Source organism: Echinops telfairi, unplaced genomic scaffold (assembly GCF_000313985.2).
Source record: "Echinops telfairi isolate 266 unplaced genomic scaffold, ASM31398v2 ScPeMD7_7469;HRSCAF=8507_0, whole genome shotgun sequence".
In the NCBI taxonomy this organism is placed as follows: domain Eukaryota; kingdom Metazoa; phylum Chordata; class Mammalia; order Afrosoricida; family Tenrecidae; genus Echinops; species Echinops telfairi.
In genome coordinates, this window is record NW_022111372.1 from 32,362,629 (window position 1) to 32,379,208 (window position 16,580).

The window sequence follows — 16,580 nt, forward strand, 5'->3', positions numbered from 1 at the left end:
TTCAGGTCTTTAAGGCTTCAGGTGCTATATCTTTTGGTAGCTGGGCACCATCAGCTTTCTTCACCACACTTGCTTGTGCACCCATTGTCTTTAGTGACTTCAGGTGTTATATCTTTTGGTAACCAATCACCATCCGCTCTCTTCACCACATTTTCTTGTGCACCCATTGTCTTTAGCGATTGTGCCAGGTAGGTGAGCATCTCAGACTGCCGAATTGTTAGAACAAAGTGTATTTGTGTTGGGGGAGTACTTGTGCAGGGGCCCACTGTCCATCTGTTTTCTTAATACTCAACTTATAACTATATGCACATAGATCTATTTCCCCCTCGTCATATATAAATATATTTACATCTTTATATGTCTGTATTTACATCTCTATGACTACCCTTTACCTCCTAGTTCTTTCCTCTATTTCTTTGTACTTTCCTCTTGTCCCACTATCATGTTCTGCCTTCATTTGGGTTTTAGGCATTCCTCGTGGTTATATTGCCCTTGATCCAGCCCTGCAAGCCTTCCTGCACCCTCTTGACATTGAGTTTGGATCACTTGTTGTTCTGAATGCACCCATTCTTCTTCAGTCTTATTCAGTGTCCAACTTTCACATGCATATCAAGCAGTGGAAAATATTACGGCTTGAGTCAGGCACACTTCAGTCCTCAAATTAGCATCCTTGATTTTCAATACTCGAAAGAGGTCTTATGCAAGTAGATTTACCTAATATAACATGTCTTTGGATCTCCTGGCCACTGCTTTCATGAGCATTGATTGTGGATTCAAGCAAGATAAAATCCTTGACAACTTCAATCTTTTCTCCATTTGTCATGGTTTTGCCTATTGGTCCAGTTGTAAAGACTTTGGTTTTCTGTACATATGTAATCTGTACTGAAGACTACAGTCTTTGATCTTCATCAGCAATGTTTCAAGTCTTTCTCAATTTCAGCAAGCAAGATTGTATCATCTGCATGTTGTAGGTTAATAAGCCTTCCTCCAAACCTGATGCCACATTCTTCTTCATACAACGAAGCTTGTCTGATGATGTGCTCAGCAAACAAATTGAACGAATATGATGGGATGATACAACCCTGCAACACATGCTTCCTGATTTTAAACCATGCAGTATCCCTTTGTTCTGCTGGCAAAACTGCTCTTGATCCATGTACAGGTTCTTCATGAGCACAATGAAGTATTCTGGAGTTCCCATCTTTTCAAGGTTATGCACAGTTTATTATGGTGTGTTAGTCTGGGTAGACTCGAGAAACAAATTCATAGATACTCATATGTGTATACGAAAGAGTTTTATATACAAGAACAATTGAATATTCAAAAAGCATCCCAGCCCAGTCCCGAACAAGTCCATAAGTCTGATATTAGCCCGTATGTCTGATACCAATCTATAAAGTCCTCTTCAGACTCACGAATCACATGCAATGATGCCGAATGCAGGAAGATCACAGGTCATTGGGAGGGAAGTCTTGTGGATCCAGCGTTCACAGGGGTTTCCACGTGGCTCCTCCAGCACAGGGCACTAGTGTAGTTCCATGTGTCTTTTCAGCTTCAATGTCTCCCACGGAGTTAGCCTGTATCCCACCTCCAACGAGCTATTTATCTCCCTAGTGCTTCAAAATGAGGTCATCAAGCTGTGACCTGATTGACAGGCCAAACTCCACCCCGTTACTCATAAGTCTCAAATTGACAATAGATTATGTAACTACCACATATGGTCCACACAGTTGAATGCCTTTGTATTTAAAATAACAAAGTGAAGGTGAGAGCGATAGAAAGCTATATGTAGAGAGGATATGTGTGTGGTATATATGCACTGTTAGGTGCTGCCGGGTTGCTTCCAGCTCATCGTGACATTATGTATAACAGAATAAAATGTTGCTTCTGGGTCATGCTCACAGCGGTTGCTATTTTTGAGTTTGTGCTGATTCATTTCACTGAGGCTTTCCCTCTTTCTCTGACCATGACTTCACCCCCCATGAAGTTCTTCTCCATGGGCTGGTCGCGGTTCAGAGTAAGCTGGATAAAGTCTTGGTGCTCTTCTAAGAAGCATTCAGGTTGGACTTCTTCAAGGCAGATATGATTGTCCTTCTGGCAGTCCATGTTATAGTCAGTGTTCTTCACCAATGCCACAGTTTAAATGCATCAACTCTTTTTTGGTCTTCTTTCTTAATTGTGCAACTTTCGCATGCCATGTCATTGAAAATACCACGGCTTGGGGCAGTTGCACTTTATCCATCAAAGTCATGCATATGTAGAATATGCAGGCAGACCTCATTTTATTGTGGTATATATGTCTTATATATGTAATGCATATGAACTAAGAAAAAAATGACCTTTACTTGCATATGATGTAAAGCTAATTATCAGAGCAGTAAATACACACCAGAAAACAACAACAACAATAACAACAGCAACAACATTGCTTTGCGTTGACTTGGTCTTGTGCACCTAAAGGAGAAGTCAACTTTCCAGGGCTATAATCCTTCAGAAGTGGACTGTCCCATCTTCTTCCTACGGAGCAGCTGGCTTAGTGGACCTGCTGACTTCTCCGGTGGTAGCCAAGCGCTTAGGCAATGTACCACTGGGAATGTAAGGGACTGGAGACTTCTGAAAATTGTGCCTTTCCTTTTAGTAACTAGGTACATGGAAATAAAAACAAGAATGAAATTCCCTTCCCCACTCACCTGATGGTCAAAGATTAAAAAGAGTAAGCATCATGAATATAGAAGAAAAAATGAACATCTTATTTAGAAAATATGAATTGTTTCAATATTTTGGGAAAGAATACCACATAATGCTTATTTTAAAAAATACCATTTTATTCTGTTTCATGTTTAGCATAGTGTAGTTTTATAAGGCAAAAAAAGCATAAAATATCTTGAATATCCGTCAATTGAGAAATAGTTGAATACATTATTACATATTTATGTAATTAAATATTAAGCAAATGTTAAAAAAGATGAAGTATAACTGTATGAATTAACCTGGACAAATATTCATGATATATGAAGATTTCAAAAAGTGTATATTGCTATCTAGTTTGTTTTTCTTTTAATTAATTTTTAAAATTCCATGACCAGATGAGCTCTGGTGGTGGAGGAGGGTACACTTTGGTCTTGGAGTCATGAGGTCACTAATTCAAAACTTCTGCTCCCAAGGGGAAGGATGACACTTTCTCCTCTTACAAAGAGTGACAGCTTCAGAAACCCATGGGGCAGTTCTGCTCTGACCTCTAGGGCCACCCCCAGTGGCCATGACGTCATTTGGTGTAATAATACAGAGCTCCAAACCCACTGCCATCTAGTAGATTCTGATTCTGGTTTTTTTTTTAGAATCAGAGGATCATCTGTTTCTATCTACTTTCAAAATTTGAAAAAAATGACCTTTACTTGCATATGATGTAAAGCTAATTATCAGAGCAGTAAATACACACCAGAAAGTAGATAGAAACAGATGATCCTCTGATTCAAAGGTCAATTTTTCAAAAATTAAATGAAAAGCATGGGATTAACAGATAAAAAGATAGTGGAATTGTCCTAAAAAAATATTCAAGCCCTTGAAGGTAATCAAGCGGCCATCAAGCTCAGAAGCAGCAAAGCCCACATGGAAGAAGCACACCAGCCTATGCAATTACGAGGTGTCGAAGGGATCAGGTATAAGGCATCATCAGAACAAAAAATCTCACCATAGTGAATGATGGGGGGAGTGCGGAGTGGAGACCCAAAGCCCATTAGTAGGCCACTGGAGATCCCCTTGCAGAGGGGTCTCGGGGAGGAGATGAGCCAGTCAGGGTGCGATGTAACAATGATGAGAAATACAACTTTCCTCTAGTTCCCAAAGGTTTCCTCCCCGCTCCCACTACCATGACTCGAATTCTATCTTGCAAGACTGGCTAGACCAGAGGAGGTACACGGGTACACAGGGAGGGTAAAGGGAGAATGGGTAGGAAAGAGGGAACCGATTACATGGAACTGTGTGTGACCTCCTCCCTGGGGGACAGACAACCGAAAAGTGGATGAAGGGAGACGTCGGACAGGGCAAGATATGACAAAATACCCATTTATAAACTATCAAGGGCTCATGTGGGAGGGGGGAGCGGGGAGGGAGGGGAAAAATGAGGACCTAATGTCGGGGGTTTAAATGGAGAGAAAATGTTTTGAGAAACGATGTACAAATGCGCTTTACACAATTGATGTGTGTATGGATTGGGATAACAGTTGTATGAGCCCCTAATAAAATGTTAAAAAAGAAAAAAAAATTCAAGCCCTTTGTATGACAAAAATGATCATTTTCAATATTTTTTACACATAGAATTCTATCACTTATTGTAATCCTGTTGTGCAATCATCACTACTATCCATTTCCTTTTTTAAAAAGACAAAATTCAAACAAAATCAGCAACCCCCTCCCCCTCCAAAAGCCTCTAAATATGCATTAGGGTACAGGTAGGCACATATACACTGTTTAGTATTTTATTGATTATCACAGGCAGGCATGATTGCAAGGTATGTGTAGGGCTTAATTACGGCCATGAGCTTGAAGTGCCTTTGTAATAAAAATAATTTGATGCTGTGAAAATATGGGAATCACTGGATAAGCCAAAGCCAATAAAGCTGGGAGTATAGCCTTAGCCCTGCTCCAAACTTGCAATGTATTGCTTTCTGCTTATATTCTGTTTCTAAATACAGCATAGAGGTGGTTATGAGTGTCCTATTTACTTAACTTACAATGTTGTTGTGAAGATAAAAATGAAAGGTGAAAATAAACCTATATTGAATCATTAAGAGGTACTGAAATGTAAACTGTTATCTTTGAGAAATTTCTCAAACATTCTCACTTGCTGTAATGCAGGTGACAAAGTCTCCTGAGGAAGCATCTTCTCTTCCGAATGGTGATGTAACAGGAGAGGCACAGAGCGCCACAGAGGTAAGGGTTGATATCTCAACATGACTGCTTCCACATCAATGCCTTCAAATTTCGGCTACCTCCTGGTCTTATCATCTGTTTTGTTCTACATTTTATTTTGTGGCTAGTCTTTGGTGACATTACATCCTTCGAATTGTACGGCCATTCGCATTCTCTTTTTCTCAGTTCCCCTCTATCATTAACATAAATTAACTGCTCCTTAGGATTCTTGCTGAATCTTTCTGATTGCTGTTGTCAATTTGATTCCATAGTGATAATTCTTCAATGAGCACAACAATGCTCAAGGCAGACCTTTTTTTAACTATTTAAACTAAACTATTGTTTGGCTTTTAGAGGAGTTGGGGGGGGGAGGGGTGTATTTTGGTGTAAGGTTTAAAGATTATATCAGGGCAATAGTTTCAGGGGTCTTCTGCCCTCCCTGGCTCCAAAGTCTGGCTTCAGTGCAGTGGCTCTCAACCTTCCTCAAGTCTCGGCCCTTTTGTATAGTTCCTCATGGGGTTGCTGCTTCATCACTGCAATTTTGCTACTGTTATGAATCTAGAATGCTACTGTTATGAATCCCAAAGGGGTTGCGACCCCCAGGTTGAGAATCGCTGCTCTGGCGTTAATGAAAATTTGTTATTCTGTTCTGGTTTTCTCCCCTTTTGGTCAGGATTTTTCTTCCTGTTTTTAAAAACAGTTTTATTGGTACTTAATCCACATATCACACAATTGAATAGTTCAATTGTATCAAGAAAAATTGTACATTAATTACCACAATCGATTTCAGAACATTTTTTCTGCAAACACTTACCCCACCCCCCCATGATTAAATTGCCTTTTAAAATGAGTTATGGAATCACCTTCAGTTCTAGTGCTCACTTCCCCTCCTACCTTCATTGTTTACTCCCCAAGTCCCCTCACCTTCCCCATCTCCCTTCCCCACCATATGGTCAGGATTTTTCTATGGTAACATTGATCAAAATGTTCAATAATTGTGGGGGGCACCATGCAGTTTTCTATTCTCACGGCAAAGGAGGCAGTTGATCATGGAGACATCTTGTTAGGTGTCTCCGGTTAAAAAAACCTCGGTCCTTGGCTTCCCACAGAAAGAATTCACACTGAAGCTGGTTTGTGATCCAAGTGAGTTTTAAAAAGGATAGAAGGAGTTTCAGGTTTTACACAGGTACCCCCAGGGCACTTCACACCCACCTGTGGAAACTTGAGGCCAGAGAAGCCGCTTGTACCACCGGCTGAGGAGCAGCTGGAAAGAGAGGGCTGGAAAAGAGGGTGGTGGGCACCCAAATCTGACTTTTCAGGGTCCTCCCCTGGGAGTCATGGTCGACAGTACTGGTTGACCCTATTAGCTGAATTAAGCTCACCTGGCCCAGATTGGGGCCCATCCAGGTGTACTAGCTACCTGTTTCAAATATTTGAATGTGAGCCTGCCCTCTAGCCTTAAGCAGCTTCCACCTTCCTATAAGGGAGGAGGGAAGCTTTGGCATGTCGAGGGGCATTCCCTACTTCTGCCTCTCACACAATTTCACCACACATTCCACTTCCTTTTCCTTTTCCTGACTCCTCTACTTCCTCTGTTGTTCCAGGTGAAGAGAGACCGATTATTGTGCCTTGGGTGACTGCTTGCATGGTTTTAAGATGGCAGGCACTATATAATGAATGAGGAAGTGAACAGAGGCATATGTTATTAGGCCAATTAACTTGGATGCTCCATGAAACTGTGACCCTAAACTGTCAAACTAATGAACCAAATCCCACAGGTGTTTGTACATAGGCAGACTCAGCGGTTACTCTTTTCTTTTATAGTTTTATTGGCATGCAGCTCAATAGTTTTATTATATTAAGAAGAGGTGTGTAATCATCACCACAATAAACTTTAGAACACTTTCTTCTTTCTTGTAGCCATTGATGTTATCTCCCCACTACCCCCCAACCTCCCCTGCCATGCTCCTAGGTAATTATTAATCCAATTATTGTCTCTGTCCTGGATTTAATAGACAGAAAAACACACATAACAAAAACAAGGAACAAACGAATAAAAACCCAACAATGACAAAATAAAACAGAGTAAAACCTCAAGAACACTTTGTTCTATTAAATTGGCATTCTTTGATGCTCACCTTCCTGACAATTGCTGAAGACAAACTGGGTGCACAAGCAAATGTGAAGAAAGCTGATGGAGCCCAGCTATCCAAAGATATAGTGTCTGGGGTCTTAAAAACTTGAAGGTAAACAAGCGGCCATCTAGCACAGAAGCAACAAAGCCCACATGGAAGAAGCACACCAGCCTGTGTGCTCACGAGGTGTCAAAGGGATCAGTTATAAGGCTTGAAGAACAAAAAATCATATCATTGTGTGCTCACCTCCCTGATACGATTGCTGAAGACAAATGGGTGCATAAGCAAATGTGGTGAAGAAAGCTGATGGAGCCTATATATGACCTCCTCCCTGGGGGACGGACAACAGACAAGTGGGTGAAGGGAGATGTCGGACAGGGCAAGATATGACAAAATAATAATTTATAAATTATCAAGGGCTCATGAGGGAGCGGGAAGGAGGGAGGGGAAATATGAGGACCTAATGCGGGGGGGCTTAAGTGGAGAGGAAATGTTTTGAGAATGATGAGGGCAATGAATGTACAAATGCGCTTTACACAATTGATGTATGTATGGATTATGATAAGAGTTCTATGAGCCCCTAATAAAATGATTTAAAAAAAAAAAGAAAGCAGGAAATATTAAAAATTGGAACAAATATGAAATGGGTCAAAAGGGAAATCAAATGATAAGGTGTTGCATTTTTGCTCTTGTTGTTGACAGAACTTCTGACAATTCAATCTTTTACAAGTACACAACTTAAGGGTGGAGCCCTACTCTACCCAGAGGTTTTCCCATCACTGTTTACTGCACCTTTCTCCATCCCTACTGCTCTAGGTGCAACCACTAATAAACGGTTCTCTATAATGAACCACTTTTTGTCTTTTATATAAGTCATACATTATTTTTTTATTTTTTATGATTGGCTTATTTAACACAGCATGTTTTCAAGTTCCATCCATGCATCAAGCCTTCATTTCTCCTACTGGCTAAGTTAATGTTCCACTGTAAGCATATACCACATTTTACTTATTCATTCATCTGTTGATAGGTATTTAGGTTGCATCAACCTTTCAGTTATTGTGAATAGTGGTGCAATGAACATTGGGGTACAAGTCTCTGCTTTTAAATCTTTTGGGTGTATACCTAGAAATGGAATCTCTGGGTCATATGGTAGTCTGCTTTTAGTATTTTTGAGTAAGTGACACACGTTTCCACAATAGCTGTATCATTTTGTATTCCCACTAACAATGGATAGGGGTTGAATTTCCCTACAACCTCACCCATATTTTTTATTTTCTATTTTTATCTTTATTAATCTTAACCATCTTAGTAGGAGTGAAATACTATTTTATTGTGATTTTGATTTGTATCTCTTTGATGGATAATGATGCTGAGCATCTTTTCATGTGTTTGGTGGCTATTTGAATACCTTCTTTTGTGAAATATCTATTTAAGCCTTTTGTCCATTGTATGATCCGGTCATTTGTACTTTTGTTGTCAAAGCTTTATTTATATTTTGGTTGCTAGATTCTTTTTGGATATATAGGTTCCAAATATATTCTCCCAGTCAATTGATTACTTGCCTTTTCACTGTTTTGTTGAGTGTTTTGATGAATGTAGGTTTTTAACTTCACGAAGTCCCATTTATTTTGTCTTTTGATCTTTGTGCATTTGTTATCATATTAGATAATCCATTGTTGAAAGCTAGACCTGACAGCATGGCCCCTGTTTGTATTTCTAAGAATTTTATGGTTTGAGTATGAACATGAGTGGGGAACCAACAAACTTAGGGATAAGGGAACAACAAGAGATCTAAAATTGATGGCAGGGAGTGTGTATAATGCAATGTATCTGAGAGGAATTACTGAGAGCCAAATGGAGGGTGAGCATAATAGTGGGATAGGAGAAAGGTGAAAGGAAATAGAGGAAAGAAGTAGGAGACAAAAGCTAGAGGTACAGCTATAGGCATGCGTATATGTGAATATATTAATATATAATGAAAAGTATAGAGACCAATGTACATATATTTATATGTTAAGTATTAAGATAGCAGACGGACGTTGGGCCTCTACTCAAAGCCTCTCTAAACACAAGAACACTTTGTTCTAATAACCTGAACTCTTTGATACTCACCTTCCCGATACAATCACTGAAGACAAAATGGGTGTATAAGCTAATATGGTGAAGAAAGCGAATGGTGCCCGGCTATCAAAAGTTATAGCATCTAGAGTCTTAAAGGCTTGAAGTTAAACAAGCAGCCGTCTAGCAGGGAAGCAAATAAACCCACATGGAAGAAGCACATCAGCCTGTGTGAGCATGAGGTGTCCACGGAATTAGGTATCAGGTATTAAAAGATTCCAAACAAACAATTATATCGATGTGAAAGAGGGGGGTTGGAGTGGAGACCCAAAGCCCATCTGTAGACAATTGAACATCCCCCCCACAGAAGGGTTACAAGGAAGGGACGATTCCAACAGGGTGCAGTATAGCACCAAGGAAACACACAATATTCAGAGGATGCTATCCCTTACCCGACTACCATGACCCAGTTTTACCTTACAAATCTGCTTAGACCAGAGTACACACATTGGTACAATAAGAGCTCTCAACACATGGAGCTCAGGACAGATAAAACCCTCAGGAACAGTCGTGGGAGTAGCATTATCATGAGGGCAGGGGGATGGTGGTGGTGGGGAAAGGGTTGAAAGGGGGACCCCATCATAAGGTTGGATATATAGCCTCCTCACCCCGGCCAGGGGAAGGAATAACAGAAATGTGGGTAAAGGGAGACAATAGACAATGCGAGACATGAAATAACAATAATAGTATGTAATTGATCAAGGATTCACGAGGGTAGGAGGGTGGGGGAGGGAGGAGAAAAGAGAGGAGTTGATACCAAGGCCTCAAATAGAATGTTTTGGAAATGTTAATGGCAACATATATACAAGTGTGCTTGCTACAATTGAATGATTGATTGTTATAAGATTTGTAACAGTCCCCCCAAAATGATTAATAATAAAGAAAATAAAGTCCTTAACTCACTTCAAATTTATTTCTAGGTTTCACATGGAGGTCTTTGATCCTTCTTGAGTTTGTTTTTGTGGATGGTACAAGCTACGGGTCCTGCTTCATTATTCTGTAACTGGATATCCAGTTTTACTAGCATCATCCGTTATAGATGATTTCTTCCCTATTTAATTTAACGACCTTGGTCAAGGTCATCTCTCCACAGGTGGAGAGATGTACTTTTGGGTTTCCAGTTGTGTTCCATTGGTGTGTGTGTCTGTCATTTTACCAGTGTCGGGTTGTGTGAACTGCCGTGGGTGTGTCTGTCATTTTACCATGTCGGGTTGTGTGAACTGCTGTGGGTGTGTAGCAGGATTTGAGATCAAGAGGCGAGAGGCCGCCTACTTTGTTGTTGTTTATCTGGAGTCCCTTTCTTTTCCATGTAAAGTTGATAGTTCATTTCTCCATCTCTTTAAATAAAGATGTTGGTCCCCTACAGAAGGGTCACAAGGAAGAGACGAGCCAGTCAGGGTGCAGTATAGCACCGATGAAACACACAACTTTCCTCTAGTTCTTTAACGCTTCCCTGCCCCACTCCAGCCCACTATCATGACGTCAATTCTACCTTACAATTCTGGCAAGACCAGAGTATGTACAACTGATACAGATAAGAGCTCACAACACAGGGAATCCAGGACAGATAAAACCTTAGGACCAATAATGAGAGTAGTGATACCAGGAGGGTAAGGGGAAGGTTGGGGGAGAAAGGGGAAACTGATCACAATGATCTACATATAACCCCTTCTCAGGGGGATGGACAACAGAAAAGTGAGTGAAGGGGAGACAGCCATTGGTGTAAGACATGAAAGAAAATGATAAATTATCAAGGGTTCATGAGGGAGGGAGGATGGGGTAGGGGGAGAAATGAGCTGATATCAAGGGCTCAAGTTCAAAGAAAATGTTTTGAAAATGATGATGGCAACATAGGTGCAAATGTGCTTGACTCAATGGATGGGTGTATAGATTGTGATAAGAGCTGTAAGAGACCCCCCCAAAAATGATTTAAAAAATAATGATGTTGGAATCTGGATTGGGGTAGCATATCTGTAGATCATTTGGGGAATTATTGATATTTTCCCAGTGTTAAATCCTCTGCCAAATGAACACAGTATATTCTTCCATGTATGTAGGTTTCTTATAGTATTTTACCCTTTTCTTTGTATAGATTGTTAAAAACCATTTTATTGGAACATAATTTCCACATCATATAATTCAATAGTCCAATCATATCAAGAAGAGTTGTACAATTGTTACCACAATCATGTTTAGCACATTTTCTTCTTTCTTGTACTCATTGTTATTAGCTCCCCATTTCCCCCCAACCTCCCCTGCCATACCCCCAAGAAACCCTTACTGTCTCTATAGAGACATCTGGGATTTCATATACCAGAAAACATACAAAAATCAAAACCAAAGAAATAAAAAAAAGCCAAGACACTAACAAAATAAAATAGAGAAAAACCTCAACTGAAAAGAAAGCAGAAAATATTAAAAACTGGAAAAATTTTAAAATGGATCAAAAGGGAGATCAAATGATAAGGTGTTAATTTTAATGTAACTACATCTGCTATAACCCCAATGCACTCTGCATGACAGCAAGGCTATTCACATCCCTGGTCTATGTGCAGAGAGGCTTCACCAGGGCTAAAGCCACATGTACCTCCTCTTCACTGAAAAAACCCCACTGATACAATATTAAATGGGTCAAAGGGGGATCCAATAGGATGTTACATTTATACCTAACTATATCTGCTGTTATGGACTCTACAATACACTCTGTCTAATAACAAGGCTATTCACAACCGTCCACTATGGTCAGAGGGGATTCACCAGAGGATTAATCTATGAGTGGACTCTACACATGAATTTTGGGCTTCCCTGTCCTCCATAGCTTTCTGCAAACTGGATGTTCACAATTTGAACTCTATAATGTTCCCTCCTTCTGATTTGGACTGTTTATTTGCAATCCTTGGATCACAGACTGATATGCTTCTTCCATGTAGACTTAGTTGATTTCTCTTATAGATGAAAGCTTGTTTGAAGACAAGCCTTTAAGACTCTAGATGCTATTCTTTTTTGTATCTGAGCACCATCTAGTTTCTTCACCACACTTTGCTATAGCACCCATATCTTCAGTGATATATAGATTTTTTTGAAACCCAAGTGATTTTTGTTGGTTGACCTTGTACCCTCCAACTTTTCATAATTTCTCTCTTAGCTCTAGAACTTTTCTTTGGACTCTTTGGGATTTTTTTCTATATGGGACTTTATTATTCATCTATAGAGATAATTTATTTTAAAAATTTCTAAAATTACTAAAGCCTCCTTCTACACAGTTATAGAAACAGTCCTGCATAAATATCAAATCCTCTAGAGTTCTCTTCATAACTCTTACAGGAATGAATTGAAACTCCTCATTCTAGAAGTTGGTGTGGATGAATCCAATGAGAAGATTTTAGATTTAATGATCTTATACTCTTGTAGTTAATTAACTTAATAAGTATTATTTCTTTGTTTTATTTTTATAGTATGAATCTCAATAAGAAAACCACAGCATTTATGGCCTGGCTTTTCCCTGGGTATTTTTTCTAAGACTTGTGATACTGTGAATTCCTCTTATGACCAGGAAACCCAGAAGGCTGAACAAACTGGAGACAATGAGGTACAAAAAGAGGATGCTGAAGATGGGAGCAACCTCGCTGAACCCCAAGAAAAGAATGTAAGTGCTTTTTTAATGGTAGTTTTATTGTTTCCAGTTCTGCTCAACAAACATGTACTGAGTTTCTGGTAGGTTTGAAGAGCTTTGCTGGGTGCTGGGCGCCCAATGTTAGAGGTAATGGTCTGCAATAAGACTACTCGCACTTGTGACACCAATGGCAACATCACACCCAGGTTTTATATTGTGCTAGAAGGACTCGCACAACTCACTGAACAACTGTTTACTGTTTGTTATGGTTTGTTATAGGAAAGGGTAACCAGCTAAATTGAGTCAATTCCAAGTGATAGTGACCTTGAGTGTGCCATAGTAGGACTGTGCTTCCCAAGGTTTTCTATGGTTGATTAATCAGAAGGAGGTCACCAAGCCTTTCTCCTGAGGCACTTCTGGGTGGACTGGTCCTGAAACTTTTTGATTACCAACCAGACACGTAAGTCTTTATTGTAACTATTTATGTGCCATACGTAAAGAATATAGAATAAAATCAGCTAAGGTATGAGGTGCATAGGACAGAGGTCAGGGAAGTACCCAACATAGAACTTCCAGCCACATTCCTGTGGAGTCAGGGCACTGTTATTGGCCTGATGACATGGGACAACATGCACAGAATGTGGAAAACCATAAAGTGCACTTGAGTCATGCTGCCCAGAGTTTTTACTGGGACTCTATTGCTAACTGCCAGTGGGATTGAACTTTAGTCTCCAACACCTCTGAAGTAGGGTAGATATTGCAGGACCCAAAGCTCCAATCATAATTTATAGTATTAGCCTGACTGGTGATCAACTGCCCAAAGTAAATAAAGGCAGTCTTCCTAGAAATCACCTCCCAGGAAGTGAAGGCAAAGGCAAGACCTCCTTCTGGGTAAGGTCAACTTTTTCATTACAACACAAGACAGTGAGGGCATGAGGTTTAGCCACAGAGGCAGATTTGGAAGGTGCAAAGAGTGTCTAAAGGAAGCCAAAGGGAAGACATTGAACCTGGACTTTTTGGAGTATAGGCTTCAGAAGGCTTTGGCAATGTGCTGTTGTCTTGGTCAGGTTAGGTTCTGTTCTGCATAGATCAAATGGGATGGGTGTTTGTAGCTGCGCTTACTCCTTGGTTATTAGTTATGGCTTATTCCTAACACCCTCTCAAATCACTAACTATTGAGAATACAGAGCTAAAAGGGTCTAATGCATTTATGGGAAGTCAATAGGCACTTGAGGATAAAACAGGGACCTTGGAATGGGAAACTGATACTCGATCCAAGTTCAATCTGGGGAATAGTGGATCCAAGCTAATCCAAGGCATGTGTTTTATTTCTAAAGGGATCTCAATGCAGGGCAACAGGAAAAGGGCTAAGGGGGCAGGATATACTGAGGCAGAGAAAATTTGGTGTCAGCCGAAGAGAAAGATATGACTGTGAGGTTGCAGTGTTGGGCAATGAGCTTTTTTTTATTGGCGTGGAGGATGCACGGTCAGTTTTATGCAGGTGGCTGTCCCTCCCAGCAAAAGTCCAGAGACAAGCAGAAGCCACCACAGAGGAGGCACCAGGCAGGACACTGGGAGAGGGAGCGGGTGCTTATGTTGTTCTTGGGGATGTCCTTCTGTGGTAAGGTGGGGTGTCTCTAGGACAAAGAATTCTGGAGGACAGATGCAGCTGGCAGTCTTTGTCTATCTAGGGCTATCAGATATTAGTTATAATTCGGAGGGCCGCGTAAAGCAGGCAGACTCTAAGTGATAGGAAAATCTGCTTATTTGGGCTATTTTAAAAAATAATTGCATATGTATACATTTGAATATGGTGCTAGTGGCTTTTCTGTTTTGCACTCATGGACCTCAGCTTGCAATGGAAAAGTCAACAACTTGGGGCCCTCTTTGACTGATATCATAGGGGGTGTTGTAGCTTCAGAAGCACTGGGTTGAGATAATGAGGAAACAGATGGGCCATTAATTCAGGGCATTTTGGAAATGTGGCGTGTCAAGCAGGGGGAAGACCATGGTTGTAGTAAGAGCACAGCAGACATTGGTAGCTAAGGGTGGAAGCGGGGCAGATGTTTGGTTGGGCCAGTTATAGTAAAGACTATCATGTATAAATCCCAATGGGTTGCCTTTTGTATACTTATTGATTCTAGGAGAGAGATGGACAGCCAGGGGAAATATGGCTAGGAAGGGGTGCAGGGTGGACAACCACACCATGAAAAGTCAGGGGGTGGTGGTGCATGGGCACCATTTTGTGTTTGTTTTAAGGGATTAAATTTTGAGAAGGGGTAGGACAATACATCCTCCCCTAGTTGAAGACTGCTCATTCAGCACATTGATAATTGAAGACTTCATTAAATTTTTTCCTTGAAGTTGTCAAAGATTTAATCTTTTAAAAAAATTTGATCATATTATCGGAGCCTTGTACAACTCTTATCACAATCCATGCACACATCCATTGTGTCAAGCACATTTGTACATTTGTTGCCATCATAATTCTCAAAACATTTGCTTTCTACTTGGAGCCCTTGGTATCAGCTCCTCATTTTTCCTCCTCCCTCCCCGCTCTCCCCTCCCTTAAGAACCCTTGATAATTTATAAGTTATTATTATTTTGTCATATCTTATACTGTCCGATGTCTCCCTTCACCCACTTTTCTGTTGTCCATAGGGGGTTATATGTAGATCCTTGTAATCGGTTCCCCATTTCCACCCCACCCTCCCAGTATCACCACTCTCACCACTGGTCTTGAAGGGATCATCTGTCCTGGATTCCCTGTGTTTCCAGTTCCAATCTGTACCAGTGTACATCCTCTGGTCTAGCCAGATTTGTAAAGTAGAATTGGGATCATGATAGTGGGGGTGGGGCGGGGGAGGAAGCATTTAGGAACTAGAGGAAAGTTGTATGTTTCATCGTTGCTACACTGCACCCTGACGGACTTGGCTCCTCCCCGCAACCCTTCTGTAAGGGGATGTCCAGTTGCCTCAGATGGGTCTTGGGTCCCCAATCTGCACTCCCCATCATTCATCATGATTTGATTTTTTTATTCTATTCCATGAAATTTTTTAAATTTGAAGGACAGAATCATTGATCTTGACCTGAGAAGTGAGATAGGGGTGGAGGTGTGTCTCATGGCCCCTGGTGTAATTCAGAAATAATGCATTTTATATGAAATACAGTGACAAATGTTATTATTTTTTCATTCATAAACTTGAACTTTGAATTCATTGCCGAATTCACTCCTGCAGTCTGACTGCTTAATTCAGTACTTGGGAAATTCAGTTAGCTTCTTTTAAGACATAGTGAACACGATTAAAACGTGGTATACCCCCAATGCCTTCCTCCCATGAAGCCGGGAGGGAACCAGTGCCTTTCTAGGCAGAAAGAGCAGAGCTTCCTTCAGCGAGAGCAGAGTTTGCTTCTGCTTCCCAGCCTTCTAGCTGGGTTGTTTCAGTAATGAAGGAGCCAGGAGAGGAGCACTGTGTCTCGAGTCATGTATCTGTCTAGGACAGTGCGCAAACGTCTGTCCTAGCTGGTTCTCGTAAACTGCTTCCTTACCGCAAACGGTAAGGAAATCGTGCAAGCAGCTGCAAACAGTGTTTCCCTGGTAGAATGTAAACAAACGGTATGGGCCGAGATACGGAACTCACTCTCGAGGCTATGAGAAATTCAAGGGTGGGGATAGCAAACTTGTCTGGGAACACTGCCAGTATTTAGTACATAAAAATAAAGCACTGCGGGCTGTCGGGGCTGCAGTTTTGTACCGTCTCTGTCTGTGTCTATTTTGTGCTGCAGCCCTGTATTGTCTC

The 16,580-nt window shown here is 40.8% G+C and overlaps 1 protein-coding gene across 3 annotated transcripts in view; it reads left to right on the forward strand.

Moving 5' to 3' along the window:
* Positions 1 to 16,580, forward strand: part of LOC101654027 (SH3 domain-binding glutamic acid-rich protein) — an 85,962-nt gene that overhangs the window by 48,341 nt on the left and 21,041 nt on the right. For all 3 annotated transcript variants that reach the window (XM_045284610.1, XM_045284608.1, XM_045284609.1), the window contains 2 exons: positions 4,858 to 4,932; positions 12,721 to 12,813. In XM_045284610.1, the coding sequence (XP_045140545.1) occupies positions 4,858 to 4,932; positions 12,721 to 12,813 (168 nt within the window). The remainder of the gene's footprint in view (positions 1 to 4,857; positions 4,933 to 12,720; positions 12,814 to 16,580) is intronic.